This window comes from Leucoraja erinacea, chromosome 29, assembly GCF_028641065.1.
Source record: "Leucoraja erinacea ecotype New England chromosome 29, Leri_hhj_1, whole genome shotgun sequence".
In the NCBI taxonomy this organism is placed as follows: domain Eukaryota; kingdom Metazoa; phylum Chordata; class Chondrichthyes; order Rajiformes; family Rajidae; genus Leucoraja; species Leucoraja erinaceus.
Genome location: NC_073405.1, coordinates 14,862,374 through 14,883,740, shown reverse-complemented (window position 1 = coordinate 14,883,740; position 21,367 = coordinate 14,862,374). Strand labels below are relative to the sequence as shown.

The window sequence follows — 21,367 nt, the reverse complement described above, 5'->3', positions numbered from 1 at the left end:
AGAGCGAGAGTGGGTGGGAGTGAGAGAGCGAGCGCGGGAGAAGCGGTATAACAGGCAGAGAGAGAGAGGGAGGAGAGGCACAGTGAGAGTAGGGACAGGAAGAGACAGAGAGAGAGGGGATAGAGAGTGAAGGGGGAGACAGAGAGGGGGAGACAGAGACAGTAGAAACAGGGAGAGTAAATTCAACTTTAATGTCATTGCACAAATACAAAGAGAGACAGGGTGATACAGAGATTTCAGGAGACAGGGAGATGGAGACAGAGAAAGGGAGAGACAGAGAGAGGGTTGTGTCAGAGCGGGTGAGAGACAGAGTGAGGGGTGAGAGGGGGGGGGGCAGGGGAGAAGGGACACCCACGCACACTTTGACAGGTAGTGAGGGAGATGTGCAGGGCGCTCATCAGGGAGACAAAAAGTGACAGGGAGAGAGAAGGGAGAGGAAGTGAGAGAGAGGGGGGCAGAGAGAGGGGCAAACTCCGAAACCCTCCCCGTACCAGGACTGTACAACGCAGCAGAATCCGACTCCTTCACAGACGGGCTGTTGAGGGGAAGACAGTGATTATTGTGGAGCAGAGTCGCCGCGGCAGAGACGGCGGGACCATGACCATGCCCGTGTCCGGGAAGGGGTGCTTGCTGTGGCTCTGTATTCTTCTCTCCCCCCTCACCCGGCTGTGTGCGAGTCAAGTTCACCGCGACACAGGTAACGCCGCCGGCATCGTCACCACAAACGCCACTGACACTCAAACATTGACTTCATGCGCTGTTTTAAAATTTCGCGTGTGAGTGAATGACTTCCTTGCGCTGGAAGTGCAACACGTTGCTGTTGAAACCTTGTAAACTGTGTAACATTTAATAGATTGAACCCGCGTTTTGTTTCCAGTTGTTTGCACCGGGTTGCTGAGTGCTAGGCTGTTCCTATTGACTGGTCCCAGCCACCGCCATTGACCGGCAGTAACCTCCAGCCAGGGGGAGGAGCGCCGGGCTGCGAGCGGTGAAGCGGGAGGTGTCTCAGCCGTTTGTTCCCTTCCCTGCCCGGCCCGGCCATGCCGGGGGCACGGGTAACCGCGGGACCTGGAGCTAGACAAGCCTATCGCCCGCTCCACTCCAATCGCCGCGCAGCCCCGGCTATTAACCCAGCTGTTCCAAAACTCGTCCTGCAGGGACAGGGTTCCAGAGTTGGAGCCGACGGAGAAAGTCAGAAGCAGCACGTGTGGTTCTGGTGGGAAGCTATGGGTGGTGATGTCGTCCCTTGCCCTTGGGGCAGAGGTCGCAGGCGTTGAAGCTGTTGTTGGCACCATTGAAACTTCAGTGTGATCATGGCTCACTCTATCTCGATACTGCATTGATCTCGGCACTACATCCACTAGAGAGGATATAGCTCTTAGGGCTAACGGAATCAAGGGATATGGGGAAGAGGAAGGAACGGGGTACTGATTGTGGATCAGCGGTGCTGGCTCGAAGGGCCAAATGGCGTACTCCTGTACCTGTTTTCCATGTTTCTCTTAAATATAGCCACTGATGCCTTAAAGATCCATTAACTTAACTTCTGATGAAGCGTCCCGCTCCGAAATGTCACCTATCCATGTTCTCCAGAGATGCTGCCAGGCCTGCTGAGTTGACATGCGTCTTTTTTTTGTAAGCCATCGTCTACAGTTCCGTGTTTCTAACTGTGCCCAGTGTTCCCGGCTCCACGGCCATCTGCGGTCTATAATTCCACAGGTTCCACAAGAAACCCCTCCTCACTTCAGTCCTAGTTCTACCTTGTGTTTAGAGATTGTGACCCATCGTTTGAGCACCTCGGGTCAAGGGAAACTGTCTCCTGCATTCAGCGTGTGAAACCCTGTCAGAATGCCGTACATTTCACTGAGATCCTCTCTCATTCTTCTAAAGTTTATATGAACAAGTTTACAAGAATGCAGACTGAGAGTCTTTACTTTAGACTTTGGAGATACAGCGCGGAAACAGGCCCTTCGGCCCACCGAGTCCGCGTCGACCAGCGTTCACCCCCCGTACACTAGCACTCTCCTACACAGTAGGATCATTTACAATTTTAAAGAAACTAATTAACCTACAAACCGATAAACGTCTCCTCTTAAGGCAAACTGCCACCTCAAAACTCGCTCTGGTAAATCTTCACCATACCCCCTGAACTGTAGACACGTTTTTGAGGATGTATCAAGTAGGTACACAAACACAAACATGCTGGAGAAACTATGGAGCGAAGGTGCAGCAGCATCTATGGAGCGAAGGAAATAGGCAACGTTTCGGGCACAGATGAAAAGGGAGCATGGGGAAGAAGGGGGAGGTGGGAGTTGCAGTTAGCTAACATTAGAGAATTCAATGTTCATACCCTTGGATTGTAAGTTTCCCAACTGAAATATGTAGTGCTGTTCCTCCAGTTTGTGCATGATCTCACTCTGGTGTGGATAGTTAGGAAGCACTTTTAGAAAACAATTTTGACTGCCTAATCCCCGGGATATTTTTGGTTTTCACATCCTTTATAATGGACATCAGCAGTTTCCCTACTGCTGATGTTGGCCGAACAAGTCTACAGTTCACTGTTTCCTTGTGTCCTCCTTTTTAAACTTTAGGGTTACATTTGCAATCATCTAATCTGCAAGGAATATTCAATAATCTGTAGAATTTTTGAAGATGACACGAATGCATCCACTTTCCAGGGCTGCCTCTGTCAGCACTCTGGGATGCAGAATATTAACTTTCTGCGTGGTTAATTTCATCAGTACTGATCACTTATTATTTACAAATCTGAGAAGAACCAGTAGTTTGAGGTGTAGATGTTACATGTTACAGCTACTGTGTTCTACCGATGAGTTGCTGAAGAATTAGGGTGGTTAATGGGCTGCCATCAACTGGGTGTTTTATCCTGGTTGATGCCAAACTGGGGTATTATTGGAACTGCACTCAGGCAAGCAAAGGGTGTTCTATCACTTTTGGGTGTCAGGAAGCAATTGAATTGCCATTGGATGCATAGCTTCTGACCTACTGTTGTAGGAAATAATCTTATGAGGCCAGTCTAGTTGAGGGAATCCAAGATATTGATGGTGGAAAACGTAGTGACAGTAAATCCCATTGAATAGCAAGGCTAGATGAAGAAGGGTCTCGACCCGATACGTTACCCATTCCTTCTCTCCAGAGATGCTGCCTGTCCCACTAAGTTACTCCAGCTTTTTGTGTCTGTCTTAGATTGTCTCTTATTGGAGATGGTCAGTGCTTGGCATTGTTATGGTGTGGATGTTACCTGTTTCCTATCTGTCCTGTTTCCTATTTATTCAGGTGTTGCAAATGAATTGAACATTGTGTGATTTTCAGTGAACATTCTGAATTTTTCCAATACACGGTCCTGTTGAAGGGACATACCTGGCTAACTTGCCACATTGTCAGGTAGAAGCCAGTGTTCCAACTGGAGTGTTAGAGATGGGACACTGCCTGCTCCTGTAACCATGGCCATACACAATGCTATTGAATTGAATTGAATTGATGTTATTAGCCAAGTATGTATACATACAATGGATTTGCCTTGGTGCTTTGCTTGCAAGTAACAACACGATATCTAGTAGACAATTAAAACTAAAACATTATAATTTTCACATGTGAAGAATGAAATAAAATACCAGAACACAAGGAGGCTACAGACTTTTGGCTGTTGAGTAGAGCTACTGCTTGTGGAAAAAAGCTGTCTTTATGTCTGGCTGCGGCGGCTTTGACAGTCACCTTCCAGAGGGAAGTGTTTCCTAGTATCACAAACAAAGTGAATAGGGTTGGTGGGACAGCGACCACAGTGATGCTGAGGATCTCAAGAGAGAGTGGAGATGCATCAGCTCCTTGGCACTTCAGACTGACAGGCTTGTGAATCCTCCAACCTTTCTGTTAGTACTCATGAGCTGGTCTCCCCCATCAAGGTGTCCTTGAAGCCCTTCCTTGATGCTCATTAATCACCACTACTGATGACCAAATGTGGCAGGCCCGCTGAGTCTATAATCAAGCAAGAAATAGTTGGTCACTTCAAGAAACTTAATGTAATCAAACCAACTCCACATAATGTTTTTAAGAAGGAACTGCAGATGCTGGAAAATCGAAGGTACACAGAAATGCTGGAGAAACTCAGCGGGTGCAGCAGCACCTATGGAGTGAAAGAAATAGGCAACGTTTCGGGCCAAAACCCTTCTTCAGTCTGAAGAAGGGTTTCGGCCAGAAACGTTGCCTATTTCCTTCGCTCCATAGATGCTGCTGCATCCGCTGAGTTTCTCCAGCATTTTTGTGTACCAACTCCACATAATGTTAGGAAAGGGAAACCATGTTTGACAGATTTTCTGGAATTCTTCTAGAAGTCAATAGAGAGGAACCTGTAGATGTGTATTAGGATTTCCAGAAGACATTTATTAAGTTGCCACATAAAAAGCACATGACAAGTGATCATGGCATTGGGATAAATGTGTTAACATGTGATTGAAGACTGGTTATCTCACAGCAGAGAGAGTCAGAATAGATAGGTATTTTTCAGGCTGGGAGGATATAACTAGTGAAGTGCCCTAGGCCATCAATTATTTACTATTTATATTAATGGTGGAGGGGTCAAAGTACAAGGTATCCAAAAAAAGCTGCTGGAGGAACACCGGCTTGACTTTTGCTCCAGATCCCGGAACCTAGTGTTTCCAAGTTCACCGAACACACAAAAAATGGGTGGAGCGGCACACTACAGTGAAGATCTTAGGGCTCTGCCGCCAGGACTTAGATAAATTAATTTACCTGTGAAAATGTGGTAAATAGACTTTAATGTGGAAAAGTGTGATGTCATGCACATCAATGTGCGCCAAGGGGAGAATCAGTTGTGGTGATTAATGATCATCAAGGAAGGGCTTCAAGAATACCTTGATGGGGGAGACCAGCTCATGAGTACTAACATAAAGACTGCTGCATTCACAAGCCCGTCAGTCTGCAGTGCAAAGGAGCTGATGCATCTTCACTCCCTCCCGAGATTCTCATCTCATTACAGATGTTTGTGGTTGTTGGAGGTCCATCATTCCGTTCCCAGGATATTACTGCAGGAGTTATGGCAGGAATGGGGTACTAATTGGGGATGATCAGCCATGATCACATTGAATGGCAGTGCTGGATCGAAGGGCCAAATGGCCTACTCCTGCACCTATTGTCTATTGCCTATTGAGTTCTTCAAGGCACAAAGTTAAGCTCAAACATTTTCAGCTGCTTCATCAATGATCTTCCCTTCTGTTCTAAGATCAGTAAAGGAGATGTCCACTGATGATTACACAAATGCTCAATTATATTTTCAGCTCCTCAGCAAACAAAACAGCCCATTCCCTCAGCCAGCATTCAAGCGCAGGCCAATAAGTGGCAAGTAACATTTGTGACACAAAAACACCAGGCAATGGCTGTCATTCACAAGAGTCTAATTACCTCCCCGTGAAATTCAATGGATGACAATCACCGACTCACCCCTTCAGCCACTAGGATCTCCATTAACCACAAACTCAAGTAGATCAGCCACATGTATAAACATAAAAAATGCCCTGCAGATGCTGGAAATCTGAAATGAACACCGAAAATGGTTGAAACACTCAGCTGATCTTGAGAGAAACATTGTTGACATTTCAGGTCGAAGATAATGATTGCTTCCAGCGTTTTTTTGTTTTTATTTTGGGTACATAAGTACTCCGATTGCAAAAGCTGATCAGAGACTGGTGTCTAGCGGCTCGCCTCCTGACATCCTAACTCCTACAAGCCACATGTCAGGAGTGTGATGGAATACTCTCCCTCAACTGGATGTGTGCAGACCAACAGCTCTTGAGAGGTTTGCATCATCCTTGACCCAAGCAGCCCAATTGATCGACACCCATCCACCACCTTAAACACTCCTTCCCTCCACACTGGCACTTTTGTTGCAGTGTGCATGATGTCTGGCAGATATTCACCCAGGATACTTTGACCACATTTCCCATACCGACCAGAGGGGCGAATTACAGAGGTCAATTAATCTACCAACAAGCACATCTTTGGGACATGGGAGGAAACCCAGGGGAAACCTTTGTAGACACCCACTCAACAGGAAGTACAGTGAGTGTAGACATTAGATGCCATGGATTGTACAATGTGATGATAAGTTTGACCTTATTGAGAATGTTTGTGGAAAGTGAGTGCCTGGAGATGTAAAACTGTTTTCTGAGAGCTGGGAGCATTTGAGTGAAGTTTGAGGGAAAGCCACTATAAAAGTCCAAGCATAAAAGTCCAAGAGAGCTGCTTTACTTTTCCTGACCTGGTAAATCACTGAACCATTTTTCCCCTGCATATTACTGCTATTGAAAGCAGTTGTTGTATGAGGAGATCTTCGGTCTGTGGCTCGGCATGGAGCTATTTATCCTTTAAATCTATGACCAGCTCAGACTTGTATCATGAATACAAGTACATCACACTCACATCATAGTAGTGCAAATAAAAGAGGAACAGCAATTCTGAAAGCAAAAAAAAAACTGTGTACAGTAAACATTGGGAGAGTAAAACACATAGCCATAACACTTTTGGAAGGGAAAACCAAGTTTCAGCAATATGTAAGGGACAGGATAACAGTAAACAGTGTCCGTGCAATTGTACAAACACGACACCTGCTGAGACTGAATTATTGTTTAAGTGTTTAAATGTTTCATATGAAAAGATGACACACTGTGCCTATCGCGTCTAATGCACAAGGGAGCAAGCAGTGGCTAGAGTGTTTTGCAGAGCTGATGTCAAGGTGTTCCTGCAGTGTGACACAGGGGTGGCAGGCAACAAGCAGCAAATGGACAAATAAGAGACTGGAATATTGATCAAAACATAAACTGCAGGATGAACTCAGAGGGTCAGGCAGCATCTGGAGAGTGAGTGGACAGATTATGGCATACGTCGAAGTAACAGTCAGTAATCACTGAAGTAGCCACAAATAGTGCAACACAGTGGCGCAGCGGCAGAGTTGCTGCCTCACAGCACCAGAGACCCGGGTTGGATCCTGACTACAGGTGCTGTCTGCATGTATGCAGTTTGTTCTACCTCAGTTTTCTCCGGGTGCTTCGGTCTCCTCCCATATTCCAAAGACCTGTAGGTTAATTAGCTTCCGTAAATTGTCCCTTGTGTCCAGGATAGAACTGGTGTATGGGTGAATGCTGGTAGGTGCGGACTTCATGGGCGGGTGGGGCTGGTTCTCTCTAACTAGTGCCCACGGAGTTTTATGAGATGATAACAACTAGAGGTTGCCGTACTTTATAGAGGTAGTAATAAGTATTGCCTGGAATATTTTAAGTATAACTACCAATGCCTGCATTGTTCAGCCGAGATGGTGCAGAGGACATCCGGCACAGGGACACGGAGAGGTTAGCAACCAGTGTTATTGCAGTCTTTTTAACAAACAGTAGCTGAAGTTAACATCAGTCCCTGAAGTGTGACACAGAACGATGGTATGCAATGCCCGCAGTGATTTATCCAGATGATAACACGCAGCACCTGCACGCTTTTTACAGTGATCGCAACAAGCAGTACTTGCAGATTTTTATCAAGACGTCAACAAGCAGAGCCGACAGCATTTTAAAGAGACGAGAGCAGATAGTTCCTGCTGTGTTACACTCGGTGACAAGCAGTGATGCAGTGTTTTATAGCGATGGTGTAAAGGAATTCTGGAACTGTGGCACAGAGATGATAACAAATAGTGTCGATACAGTGTTTCATCTAAATTGTAACAAGCAGAGCCAGCAGGGTTAAATCAAGATGTAGCCAAAGAGCTTCTACAGTGCAACACAGGGCGATAACAGTGCTTGTAGTGTCTGATGGACATGATGCCAAGGGCTACCCATGGTGTGACACACAGATAATAACTAGAAGTGCCTCAGTGTTTCATAGACATGATAATAAGCAGTTGCTGCAGTATATTATCGAGATAATACAGAGGCATTTGTGAACTGTTAGATAGCAGTGATAGCAGGCAGTGCCCGCAGTGTTGCATCGTGTGGATGCCAGAGAGATCCCGTAGTGTTTTATGGAGAGGGTAACAGGCAGTCTTATCAAGATGGTGCCAAGGAATGCCTACACTGTGACACTGATTGTGATGAACTGTGCCTGCATAGTCCCACAGAAGTAGTCACAAGCAGTGCCTGGAGTGTGTTATTGAGATGACATGAGCACAGTGCTTTAACAAAATGATAACAGACAATATCAGTGGTCTTTAATCGAGGTGATGGCAAGGAGATTTTCCAGTGCTTTATAGTGATGATAATAATTGGTGCCTGGTGTGTTTAAATTGTTATAGCAAATAGTGCCTGTAGGGTTTTATAGTGATGACAATAGGCAATGCCTGCAGTGCTTCAAAGACATGATGCCAAGGAAGGAACTGCAGATGCTGATTTAAACTGAAGATAGAGACAAAATGCTGGAGTAACTCAGCGGGACAGGCAGCATCTATGGATATAAGGAATGGGTAATGTTTCGGGGTCGAGTCTGAAGAAGGGTCTCGACCTGAAACGTCACCCACTCCTTCTATCCAGAGATGCTGCCTGTCCTGCTAAGTTACTCCAGCATTAGTCTCTATCTTCAAAGCCAAGGAGTTCCTGAAGCGTGGCACAGAATAATAACAAACACTGCTGGCAGGGATTTATAGAAATGGCAACAGGCTGTGTCTGCACTGTCCCTTGAGAGGGTGCAAAGGAATTTCAGCACCGTGACACAGTGTGATAACCAGGAGTTTTACTGCAAAAGGTTTTTTTTTTAAAATCAAAATGGGAGAAAGTCAAAGCTGCAGGGTTTCATCAAGATGTTTACTGGCAGAAGCTGCAGTATTTCCTCACGTGGATGGCAAAAATCCCCCCCAGCTGCGTGACTTGGTGATAATGACAAACAGTGCCTGCAGATCTTTATATAGATGGGACAAGAACTCTCTGTAGTGCTTCAAAGAGACGATGCCAAGATGTTTCTGCAGTGTGACGCAGAGATGGTATCTAATAGTGTTGAAGTATGCATCGAGATGGTACAACCAGTGCCTGCAGTCTTGTATGTCGGTAATTAAAAGCAGTGGTTGCGGGATTTTCGCTGAATGTTAACAAGTAGTGCTTGCAGTGCTTTATCGAGATAAAACTGTGAGATCCTGCAGCACAGAAACTGACCTGAAACATTGTCCATGCCTACGGTGATGGTAATCAGTGCCAGTCCTATTTTCCCATATTCTTTAACTCCTTTCCCCTTTAAGATCCTGTCCAAATGTTTTTTAACCATTGTAATTGTACCTGCCTCCACCATCCCTTGGCAGCTTATTCCAGATGACTATGATCCTCGGTGTGAAAAACCTATCATTTACCCTCCCCCACCCTTCCTGCAATGAACGCTGTCCAAAGGAAACCAGTGTGGAGGAATGTGTTGAGGCTGGGATCTGCTCATGGATGCTTTTATTGAATGGCTGTGCAGGCCCAAGGGGCCAACCTGTTATTTTTTCTGTTCTTCTCTCAGTGTGTCTTCGGTGCTTGATGCTGTATTCATCGGCAATCTTAACCTTCTACAGCTCCTCAGACAAAAAAGGACTTCAGCAGCATAGCGACGAAGTTCTCTCTCCGAAATGCCTTGGATCCAGAGGGTGATTCCTGTTACCTCACCCCTGGCCATTTGGAAAGCATCTCACAATGCAACTTCAACCAATCTGCGAGGACTTTCCTAGTTATCCATGGGTGGACGGTAAGCGCCAACAAATGGATAAATTAGTTAAACATTTATTCCTGCCTTCTGTTGATCGCTTAAATGCCGAAAAACTCAGGGTTAAGCTGCAAGGCGCGTAATTAACATGCGGCTGCAAAAAAATCATAACAGTCGTTGTAAAACCAAAGGGTAAATAAGCATTGACACTCCATAATCCAATCAATCATCACTGCAAACCCTCGCAGTAATGCAATGTCATTAACCTCTCCAAATAATGTCAGCAATCCTTCATAAGGCACGGTCGAGGCAAGCCTGAAACATTGTGGATGGATGATCTATCTCAGCTCCTTCTCGAGGTCACAACTGTCACAGAAACTAAATCCAACCAAATCCATTTGCTCTTCATAAGGTCAGGAAGCATAACATTAGTTGCATAAAAGGCTATAGTTTCAGACCACAGCCCAGGTGTTGCAATGAACACCTGCACTCTAGTGAACCTGTTCCAGTATATTTACATCTTCCCAGCCATGTGAAAAATTACACTGCAATGTCCCATTCACAAAGTGAAGGCAGATCAAATCTTACTGACTTCTGTCCAGTCACTCTAAATTATCAGTTGAAATATGTTATTGACAATGCTATCAAATGGCATTACTTCTCAATCTTATTGGCAGCTGGTTATTTGGCTCCAGATCTCATTAAGGCTTTAGTCCAAAAATGGACTGAAGGGAATTCCAGAAGTGAGGTGACAATGACTGTCCTTGATGTTAAGGCAGCATTTGACCCAGTGTGGCATCAAGGATCCCTGGTAAAGCTAAAGTCAATGGGCATTAAAGGTGTTTGGAGTTAGACCTTGTATGGAGTAAGGTGGATCTTGTTATTGAAGGCCAATCCTCCCAGCCCAGCTGCAGTGTCTCCTTGAAGCAGTGTCCACAGTCTAACAATCTACAGTATCCGGAAAGACAAATTTCACTACACCATAAAGGTGTATGTGACAATAAATGTATTTTGTCCTTTGTACTTTGTACTTCCTTCTCACATAGTTGGGATGTTTTGGTAATGATGGCACAATGTTCAATGACTTTTGGAACTCCTCGGCAAATGAAACAGCCCATGCCTTTGTGCAAGAATTAGGCAACGTTCAGGCAAGGGTTGATAAATGACACGTCACATTCATGCCGCAATAGTGTCGGTCAATGGCACTCTCCAAACAAAAGGAGTCTAACCATGAAACCTTAAACATTTAGGATTATTACATATAAATCTCCTACCATCGATATCCTGAAGATCATTAACTGGAGCAGTCAAACAAAGTTCTAAGTGCCGTGAGTGAGTCACTTACAACGGCTTGCCCATTTCCACAAGGCATGTTAGCAAATTGGTGGAATAATCTCCTGGGTCTCCTCTGAATCTGCCTGGGTAAGTGCGGCTCCAACAAGTCTCTGTTCCTTGAGCCCTCTGGCACAAGGCAGCCTAGTTCTGCATCAACTGGACTGTATATATGTTTCCTGATCCACTGGTGCGCAGTGTATACAAAGTGAACCACTGTTACTCACCCTGGCGACTAACTTCCCCAACCCAACACATGACCTCATCCTCAAGAAGAACAAGGGTAGCAGGCACATGTGAAACACCATTGCAGCTTCCCCTCCAAGTCACACATCCTCCTGATTTAGAAATGGGGCATCATCACTGGGTCAAAATCCTGGAAAGTCTTGCCCAGCTGCATTATGGAAGCAATTTCACCAGAATGACCACTTATTTCCAGCCTCACAAGAGTTGAGCAATTATTTACAGAGATTGCCATTCAGAAATTTCAATAAATTGAAAAACACCCTTCAAACAACGGTAGCAATCCAAGACCAACACTCTTATGTTTTGAAAATTCTAAAACATTGGTCTCCAAACCACAAACACATATAATAGAGCCCTCCTCTACAATATGTTCTCAACAGCAAACTCCACTGAAGCCTAAGAAAGTGCTGGAGTAACTCATTGGGTTACTCAAATTGAAGCAGGTCCTGACCCAACATGTTCTCCAGAGATGCTGCCTGAAGCGCTGAGCTACTCCAGCACTTTGTGTAATCCATCATCGGTACTTCCTTGTGTTTCCACTGATGTCTACAACTCAGCATCAATTCTTCATTCAAATAGACACAGAAGCCAATAAGCAACATTCCCATTAAACAATCCTTAAAACATTTCAGAACATTATTTAAAAACTTAACAACTCCATACTGGGCCTGCATTTGATGTTCGCACTAAACACTGTCAACAATACAAGGTGAACACTTTCTTTAAATACTAATTAATCTAAAATCAACATCATCTTCAGGCAGTTCCAACAAAATACAGATCAATAATCAAATTAATCAGTCTCAAAACCTCAACACCAACACGCTTTTCAAACATTTAACTATCAATAATCAACAGTTCCTTCAAACAATTGCCACAATCCAAAAGCAATATTCCCTGCTAAAGATTATAGAGGTTTCATATCAACAAACTATTCAAACAATTTCAACATCCTGGAGTGAGCAATCTCTTAAAATGTTCCAACAATCAGGATTCGCACTCCCTTCAAACAATATCAGCAGTTAACACTCGCCTTCAATATCAACAACCCAAAGAGTCTCACCTGCCCTCATTCTCTTAACGTGTAGGAAGGAACTGCGGATGCTGATTTAAACCGGATAGACTCAAAATGTTGGAGTAACTCAGTGGGACAGGCAACATCTCTGGAGAGAAGGAATGGGTAACGTTTCGGGTCGAAACCTCCAGCGGGACAGGCAGCTCTCTGGAGAAAAGGAATAGGTCACGTTTTGAATTGAGACCCTTCTTCTGAGAAGGGTCTCGACCCGAAACATCACCTTCTCTCCAGAGATGCTGCCTTTCCCACTGAATTGCTCCAGCATTTTGTGTCTATCCTCAGTCTCACAACGGTATATTTTCCCAACCCAAACTTGCTGTATCTAATTGTTCATCTCACAGAGTAATCTCAGTGGAACTGAAGCCTTTAACTTTTACAGGAAATCTGTACATGGTTTCCCCTTGCAACCCCCACAGCATGCCAGTCCCCCTCCTTCTCATTGCCTTGCTTTATTTAGATTTTGTGATCTTTCGTCTGGTAAGTTACATCAAGCAAATTAATTTTCCTTACATTTTCTTTGCACTGCAGGTTACAGGAATGTTTGAAAGCTGGATTCCAAAACTAGTCCTGGCTTTGTATGAGAGAGAGGATGACTCCAACGTTATTGTGGTGGACTGGTTGACCCGAGCTCACCAGCACTACCCGATAGCGGCCGAGAACACCAAGCTGGTTGGCCGTGATATCGCACAGTTTGTTGAGTGGCTGGAGGTGGGTATTTTTGTGAACACCTATTTTGCTCTTTCACCTTGCTCTCGCTCCTCGAACTGCTAAAAAACCCAAATAGGTCATGGAGAGATCCAACATTGAAAAAGGCCTTTCGGCCCACCGAGTCCGTGCTGACCATCAACCACCCTATTACTCTAATCCTACCCCAAACCAATTTATTTTCCTACATTCCCGCCACCTTTCCCTTTCAACCCATATTCTACCACCACACTGGAGATAATCTTTGGTGGTCAAGAAACCTATTAGCTCAATATAGACACAAAATGCTGGAGTAACTCAGCGGGACAGGCAGCATCTCTGGAGAAAAGGAATGGGTGACATTACAGATTGAGACCCTTCTTCAGACTCTGAACCCTTCCTCAGAATCTGAAGAGGGGTCTTGACCCGCAACGTCATGCATTCCCTCTCTCCAGAGATGCTGCCTGTTCCGCTGAGTTACTCTAGCATTTGGTGTCTATCTTTGATGCAAGTTCCCTTCTGCACAACTTATTATCCCACGTCTTTGGGTTGTGGGAGGAAACCAGAGCTCCTGGAGGAAACCCATGTGGTCACAGAGCAAATGTTGTCTTCAACAGCTTTGTCACAGGGAGTCCATGAATGGAAACAAGCCTCCTTTCTTAAAATTGGTTCAACAAAGTGCATGGTATGTCCAAACAGGTATGCACATTAATTTACTGGCCTCTTCTGCTCCCAAGTAAACATTTGGAAGGGTTGAATGACCTCCTCCTTGCTGTATGATGGAGGTTGGCAGAACACTGGTTAAATGGAGGTTTTGGTCCATGGTCCTGGAAATATGTTTGGTCCCAATAGGGACATTTCACTTCAGTTAATCGAATACATTTGGAATGAATAAAGGAATGGGTGGTCACAAGGGCTTCTGCCTGCTGCTAGCAATTTGCCAGAATTGAGGTTTCTCTTTCCTTGCTTTAGGAAGATCTGAACTTCCCAGCTGAGCACATCCACATGCTGGGCTACAGCCTGGGCGCTCACGTTGCAGGGTTTGCTGGAACCTATGGAGCCTACAGAGTTGGCAGGATCACAGGTGAGAGGAGGTACTGGAATCTGGCCTTCACCCCTACGTCAGGGCCATTCATGGTGTTGTAGAGCCATACAGTGTGGAAACAGGCCCATTGGCCCAACTTGTCCATGCTGACCAAATTCTCCAGCCACTGGCCCATGTCCCTCCAAACGTTTCCTGCCCATGTACTTGTCCAAGCGCCTTTTAAACATTGTAATTATTACAACCTCCACCACTTCCTCTGGCGGTTCTTTCCGTGTATGCTCCACATTGTGTGGAAAAAGTTACCCCTCAGTCCCTTTGAAATCTTATCCCTCTCATTTTACACCTATGCCCTCCAGTTTTAGACTCTCTGCTCTGGGAAAAAGACGGAGGCTATTCACTTACCCCCCCCCCCCCCCCCCCCCCCCCCCCCCCCCCCCCCCCCGCCACCCCCATGAGTATAAACCTCTATAAGATCTCCCTTCAGCAGCATACCAGGCTCCATGGTTTACAGCCCTGCCTGCCCAGCCTCTCCCTTATAATCTAATCACGCCAGAACCATTAACATGCTCATAAACCTTGTTTGTAACCTTTCCAATTTAATGATAACCTTTCTGTAGCTGGGTGGCCAGAGCTGTACACAACACTCCAAGTGTGGCCTTACCAACATCTTGTAGAGCTGTAACCTCACATCCCAATTCCTACACTCAGTACATTAACCGATGAAGTCAAGTGTGCCAAGCCACTTCTTCATCTCCTTGTCTACCTGTGTCGTCACTTTTATGGAATATGTACTAACATTCCCAGTCTCTCTATTTCACAACACACAAAGCCCATCCATTCATTGCGTAATTCATTCCTGCCCTGTTTTGTCCGACCAAAATGTAACACCTCACATTTATTTGAATTAAATTCCATCTGCCATTCATGGGCCACTTGCCCAGCTGATCAAGATCCCATTGTAATATTTAATACTGTTCACTGTCCACTATTTTGCCTATTATACTGTGACAAGAGTCTGGGCCAAAGACTTTCAGTGATGGAGGAGGGCAATGGATCGATAATAGGCAAAAAAGGTCAGAGTGAGAGGAGGCAAGTGAGCTTGGAGGAGAAATGGGGACGAGGGTGGTGGATGGGGGGGGGGGGGGGGGTATAAGTATGTGAGGATGGCTGTGGGGGACAGCGGAGGTTTCATGACAGGGTTTAGAGAGTGATAGGTATCAGTGCGAGGGGGCAGCATGAGGGAGAGATCAGAATGAGGGGCGAGGAAGATCCATTTGAGGAGGGGTTCGGTGTGAGGAAGATTGGTGTGAGGCGGATTCCGTGCTGGAGGGGTCACTGTGAGGGTGTTGGTGTGAGGGAGGGCGAGTTGTTGTCAGGGTGACATCTTGGGTGACGGGCAGGGTGTCACTTGAGGTGACAGTCAGGGTGACACATGGGCGATGGGCAGGGTTGTAGTCCCACCCCTGGCGGAGTTCTATTGCGTGGGGCTGACATGATTTGGAGCCCAGAGTGATTGTGTTTATGTGTCCCATCCCTCCCCCATCCTATCTCCCTCACCCTCCCCTGTCATATCTCCCAACCCATCCCCACTCCCATCACCCACCCCCTCCCCTATCCCATCTTCTACCCCTTCCTCTCCATCTCCTCTCTTACCCATCCCCTCCTCCTTTCCCCGCCCCAGGCCTGGACCCTGCGGGGCCCGTGTTCGAGGGAGCCGATGCCCAGCACCGCCTGTCGCCAGAGGACGCGGTCTTCGTGGACGCCCTGCACACCTTCACCCGGGGCTCCCTGGGCCGCAGTATCGGCATCCAGCAGCCGGTGGCCCACGTGGACATCTACCCTAACGGGGGCAACTCCCAGCCCGGCTGCAGCCTGGGACGAGTGTTGGGGAACATAGGATCGCAGGGCGTGTACGGTGAGAAGGGGGCGCGGGGGGGAGATGGGCGGGGAGGGGGACAAGAAAGGTGTCAGGCTGACAAACCGACCTTGTTTAACATGGGGCCACGAGTATGCCTTTTGTCCCGTCATCACTGGCCGTCCCTGCCCGGGCTCAGTCGAGTGAGGAGGCCGGGGACGTGAGGAGGTCCACCCAGTGGAGCTGGTGACTGTTGGTCGCTTGGTGGGACTGAACCGCTTCACTGGGACCTTGCAGAGCCCTGGGCTGGGGACAGGAAGAGTGACCCCTCGGCATATGAGGTGCGGGGCTGGACGAACTGCCAGGTGGAGGAGGAGATGGGATGTCCAGCCAGATGGAGTGATGGGGTGCAGATGTTCACCCAGGTGCCCCCATAGAAGAGTTCAGCACAGGCTCAGGCCCTTTGGCCCACGACATCTGTGCTGTTAAATTAGTCTCGGCCTGCATGTGATGTTTATCCCTCCATTCCCCGTATATCCATGCCCCTGTCTAAAAGCCTCTTGGCAGGGTTGTTGCTGCTTTCAGTACAGTCGGCTTATGGTTGGCCTTTCTTCCCTGCCTTGCAGCGGTGGCAGAAGCTATCAAGTGCCAGCACGAGCGAGCCATCCACCTCTTCATCGACTCCCTCCTCAACAAAAACTACCCCAGCCTGGCCTACCGCTGCCCCAGCCAGGCGACCTTCGAGCGGGGCATGTGCCTGAGCTGTCGCAAGAACCGCTGCAACACCATGGGGTATGACGTCCGCAGGGTGCGCAGCAAGAGGAGCGGCCGCATGTATCTGAAGACGGCTGCGGACATGCCCTTCAGAGGTGAGTGCAAGGGTGCCACAAACCCCCCCCCCCCCCCCTCCCCCTCCCCCTAGCAGCTCCACAACACGGGTCACATTGACCTGCTCAATGAATATTGGTTGGGTTTGGATGGGGGTGGGCAAAACTGACCCAGTCATAAAGTTGTACAGCATGAAAACAAGCCTTTCAGCCCAGGTTTGCATTCTTGGCTAGTCTCAATTAGGGGCAGCACAGTGGCGCAGCGGTAGAGTTGCTGCCCTATAGCGGCAGGCACCGAGGTGCTCCTGGTTCCTCCCGCATTCCAAAGGCCTACGGGTATGTAGGGTAATTAGCTTTGGTGAAGATTGTGAATTGTCCCTAATGTGTAGGATAGTGCTAGTATACAGGGTGTGCTGGTCTGCCGAAAGGTCTGTTACCATGCTGTATCTCTAAACTAAAGAACTGCCTACATTTGTACCATCACTTTCTAATCCCTTCCCATCCATATATCTGTCCAAATGCCTTTTGAAAGTGGTAATTGCATCCTCTTTTGCAGCTTCCTCTGGCAGATCATTCTTGATATACACTACCCTTTGCGTGAAAAAAAGACCCCCAAGATCCCTCTCAAATTTATCTTGCTTAAAACCTATGCCCTCTACTTTTAGAATTCCTTTACCCTGGTAAAAAGACTGTGAGCCTTCACATTATCCACGCCTCTCATGATTTTGTATGTTTCAATAAGATCACCCCTCAGCCTCCAATGCTCCAAAGACTAAAGTCCCAGCCTATCTAACCTCTCCCCATAACTCAGCCCACAAGTCCGGGTGACCCAGTCTGTGGTGTCCACCCTGGAAATGGAGGTCGAGGTTCCATGAGTGTCTCTGATGCTTGTTTTTTCCCCCACAAGGGTGTACTACTGGCCTCTTCTCTCTGCGCTGGAGAATTTAACCAAGCACATGCCTGCAGCAGCAGGTGACCAATGTACTTTCTTTTGCAGTTTACCACTATCAGCTGAAGGTACACTTTTTCAGGAAAATCAATCAGACGGAGCCAGCTACAAATTTCCTCATCTCGCTCTATGGAACCCTGAATGAAACTGGAGGAATCTCCATTCCAGTGTGAGTGTCTCTGGCTTCATGTGCACTGGGACATTATTGCGAAGCAACGGTTGCAGCGGCTGGTCTTGGGGAGGAGCTGACAGTCCAACTGGTGACTGAACCTAGTTTTACACTAGAGCATAGGTCATTCATCTCACTCCTTTGCCAACTCTCCATGATCTAGAAGATAGACACAAAAAGCCAGTAACTCAGCGGGCCAGGCAACATCTCTGGAGAGAAGGAATGGGTGACGTTTCGGGCCGAGACCCTTCTTCAGACTAGAGATATCATACAGCTGTGACCAGGCTAACACTGTGTACAATATAATTCCATCACTTCCTTCCTTGCTGATTCATGGAGTTATGAGGCACAGATATAGGCCATTCAGCCCACCATGATCATGCTGACCATCAAATCCAATCATTGCCAATCCCATTTACCTGCACTGTAGCCTACGATGCTTTGGCAATTCAAGTGCACATCTAGACGATTCTTAAATGTTGAGAGAGTGCGGAGTGTGGTCCAGATGCCAACCAACCTTCCAAAAGAGCAGCTGGAACAGAGTCTAACATCCGAATGCTAGCACCGTTCCAGCAGGGATAGCTCCAGACACCTGCAGGTGCTCAGGATCAAAGGTCAGAAATAGTCTCCCATCAAATCGTGTTTTATAGACCATTGAATATAGAGCAGTACAGCACAGAAACAGGCCCTTCGTCCCACGATGTCCATGCCCAACATGACGCCAAATTAGACTGATCTCCTCTGCCTGCACATGATCCATATTCCCCCATTCCCTGCATATTCATGTGCCTATCAAAAATCCTCTTGAATACCACTATTGTTTCCGCTTCCACCACCACACTATGCAATGCATTCCGGGCACCCACTAGTCCCTATAAAAAACTTGCCCTGCACATGTCCTTTAAACTTTGCCCGTCTCACCTAATAGCTATGCCCTCTAGCATTTGGCATTTCCACCCTGGGAAAAAGTTCCAGCTGTCTCTCATAATTTTATACATTTCTATTGGGTCTCTCCACAACCTCAGACACTGTAGAGAAAGCAATCCAAGTTTGCAGGATGACTGAACATAGGCTGCAGCTGGGTGAAGGGTGACACAAAGATGGGCAAAGGAAGGACCATGCATCCAATTTGTTCTCCTGTGGCCCTGTTGGAAGAGCAAGGGCTGGTGACCGGGTCTCATATATCCCAGTCAATATTATGTGGATTTACCTGTGTTTACTGCATTGACTACTCTCCAAACGTACGTTGGCTGTAAATGAATCAGTGCAAACGGTGCTGCAGAAAGGAAAGTGTTCTGTTTACATGCTAAATATTGGAATAGTGTTTCCTATCCTTGATTTAGGCAATGCATTTGGGTCTTTGGTTTTCCCCAGGCTCTGGGAGATCCTTGCTGCTGCCTCTCTATCTACAGACTCGGAGTAATGTTGACGCCCTTGTGTTCCTCACAGCTTGGAAATTGCACCCAACAGCACGTCCTCGTTCCTGGTGCACACGGAGGTGGATATCGGAGAGCTGCTGATGGTGAAGCTGAAGTGGGAAGACACCTCATCCCTCTGGTCCACCATCGTGGACAAGGTGACCAACCCCTGGTCGCTCTGGAAGATGTGGGAGAAGCACGAGGAGACCAGCACTGCCCTGGAAATCAGGAGGCTGCGAGTGAAGGCGGGAGAGACCCAGAAAAAGTATGTTCGCGGCACACAGAGTTAAACCTTTGGACAGTGTATTCAAGGGGGACATGAGGGAAAGCCTGTTCACACAGTGGTCTTAGTGGTGGAAATGGAGACAAGCAGAGCATTCAAATGATTCAAAGTGGGTCCGACCGTGGTGGAAAATAAGTGACGGGACAATGGAGAAAATAGCAGGGAAATGGGACTGATGGGATTGCTCCATCAGATTCGATGTGCTGAGTGACATCGGTCAGAGGGAGAAATATGCAAACTCCACGCAGATTCTACGAGCTGTGCCACTATGCTGCCTTTGCATTTCTGACCTTGAATGCTGTCTGTGTGGAGTTTGCATGTTCTCCAGCGGTTGCCTCCGGGTGCTCCAGTTATCTTCCCATATCTCAGCCAACTGGTAAATTGTCCATAGTGTGTAGGTGATGGGTAGAACTGAGGGAGTTGATTGGAATATGGGAAGAATAAAATGGTATTGCGCTAAGGTTTGTGAAAATGAGGTTACGGGTCAGCATTGATTCAATGGGCCAAATAACCTGTTTCCGTACTATGCGAGTCCATGAGTCTAAAGTTTTTAGACTTTAGGGATACAGTGTGGAAACTGGCACTTCGGCCCACCGAGTCCGCGTTGACTAGCGATCTAACCTACACACTACGGACAATTTACAGAATCCAATAACCTACAACCCTGCACGTCTTTGGAGTGTGGGAGGAAACCAGAGCACCCGGAGAAAACCCTTGCAGTTACACGGAGAACGTACAAACTCCGTACAGACAGCACATGTAGTCAGGATCGAACTTGGGTCTCTGGTGCTGTCAGGCAGAAGCTCTACCATTACACCACTGTGCCGTACTCATCTTATTATATTCAGCTTTCCCCCTGCCCTGTCATCTTTTAACCGATATTCCTGATTTGTGTCCCCAGGATAGTGTTCTGTGCAAAAGACTCTGCCTCAGTGAAGGTGCAGCCAGCTCAGGAGGTGACATTCGTCAAGTGTCAGAACTAACAGACGAGGAAAGAAGAGTGGCCAATAAAGTGCGTCACTGCTTGGGGGAAGTGGCAGTGCACGTGAATTTTAACATTGGACTTCCTTGCTTCCCACCCGACCTCCTGGCAACGGACTTCCTGGGAGTTATATCGCTCACTTATCAATACCGAGGATTTCCTCAGGGAACAAGGTTTGGCAGCGTGGTCTTCTGGTGCTTGGCCCGAGATCCTCTCACCCCTCTGAGCCGTGAGGCTGTGCGTTCAGATCACACTCCAGGGCCCGGTCCTTGGCACACAGTCCAAGCGGACCCTCTGGGCGGGCTGCACTGCTGGGTGAAAGAGATGTGTAACCGAGGCTCCCGTCCACTTTGGGCGGGCTCGATAAATTCCGTGTCACTAATGTTAAAGAAAGCCAAAGGAATTCTCTCAAAAGGTTTGGCCAATATTTATCTCTCAGCCAGAATCACTGAAATAAACATGTTATCTGGTCAAGACCTGTTTACGGAATCTTGCTACATTCACGATCGGAATCTTGCTACATTCACGATCGGAATCTTGCTACATTCAATTTCAGAAACACTGCTTGTGAAATGCCCCGGGGCATCTTGAGCACAGTGTAACGTTCATTTGTTTCTGGGCAGTGGACAGAGTCTAGAGGTCCACAGTGTGACCCTACCCAGAGGGTGGGGTGTACATCTCTGCTATCTTCAGAGGGTGCACTTTCATTTTGGCAACTGGATGAAGCCCATTCGGCAATTTGGTTAAGATCGGACATTTTGGATCGAGTGATCATCTAGGCAGGGTTTAATTGTGTTGGATCTCTCCTCTTTCCTATTCATTCTGTT

At 47.1% G+C, this 21,367-nt stretch overlaps 1 protein-coding gene across 1 annotated transcript; it reads left to right on the top strand.

Annotated features, from left to right (window-relative positions):
* The first annotated feature begins 326 nt into the window (after positions 1 to 326).
* LOC129711217 (lipoprotein lipase-like) lies at positions 327 to 21,014 on the top strand. The gene is made up of 9 exons (XM_055658705.1): positions 327 to 697; positions 9,548 to 9,717; positions 12,857 to 13,036; positions 13,985 to 14,096; positions 15,739 to 15,972; positions 16,539 to 16,781; positions 17,737 to 17,857; positions 19,307 to 19,540; positions 20,460 to 21,014. Exons 1-9 carry the CDS (start codon positions 382 to 384, stop codon positions 20,539 to 20,541), a joined length of 1,692 nt encoding a protein of 563 aa, XP_055514680.1. The 5' UTR covers positions 327 to 381; the 3' UTR covers positions 20,542 to 21,014.
* Positions 21,015 to 21,367: the final 353 nt, after the last annotated feature.

What these genes read in the sequence shown, in the direction of transcription:
- LOC129711217 (XM_055658705.1), top strand. Translation starts at nt 382, where the DNA reads ATGTGCAGGGCGCTCATCAGGGAGACAAAAAGTGACAGGGAGAGAGAA. An exon ending in AGGATCGCAGGGCGTGTACG is followed by an intron (nt 15,973 to 16,538) that starts GTGAGAAGGGGG and finishes CCTGCCTTGCAG; the next exon opens with CGGTGGCAGAAGCTATCAAG. An exon ending in TGCGGACATGCCCTTCAGAG is followed by an intron (nt 16,782 to 17,736) that starts GTGAGTGCAAGG and finishes TTTCTTTTGCAG; the next exon opens with TTTACCACTATCAGCTGAAG.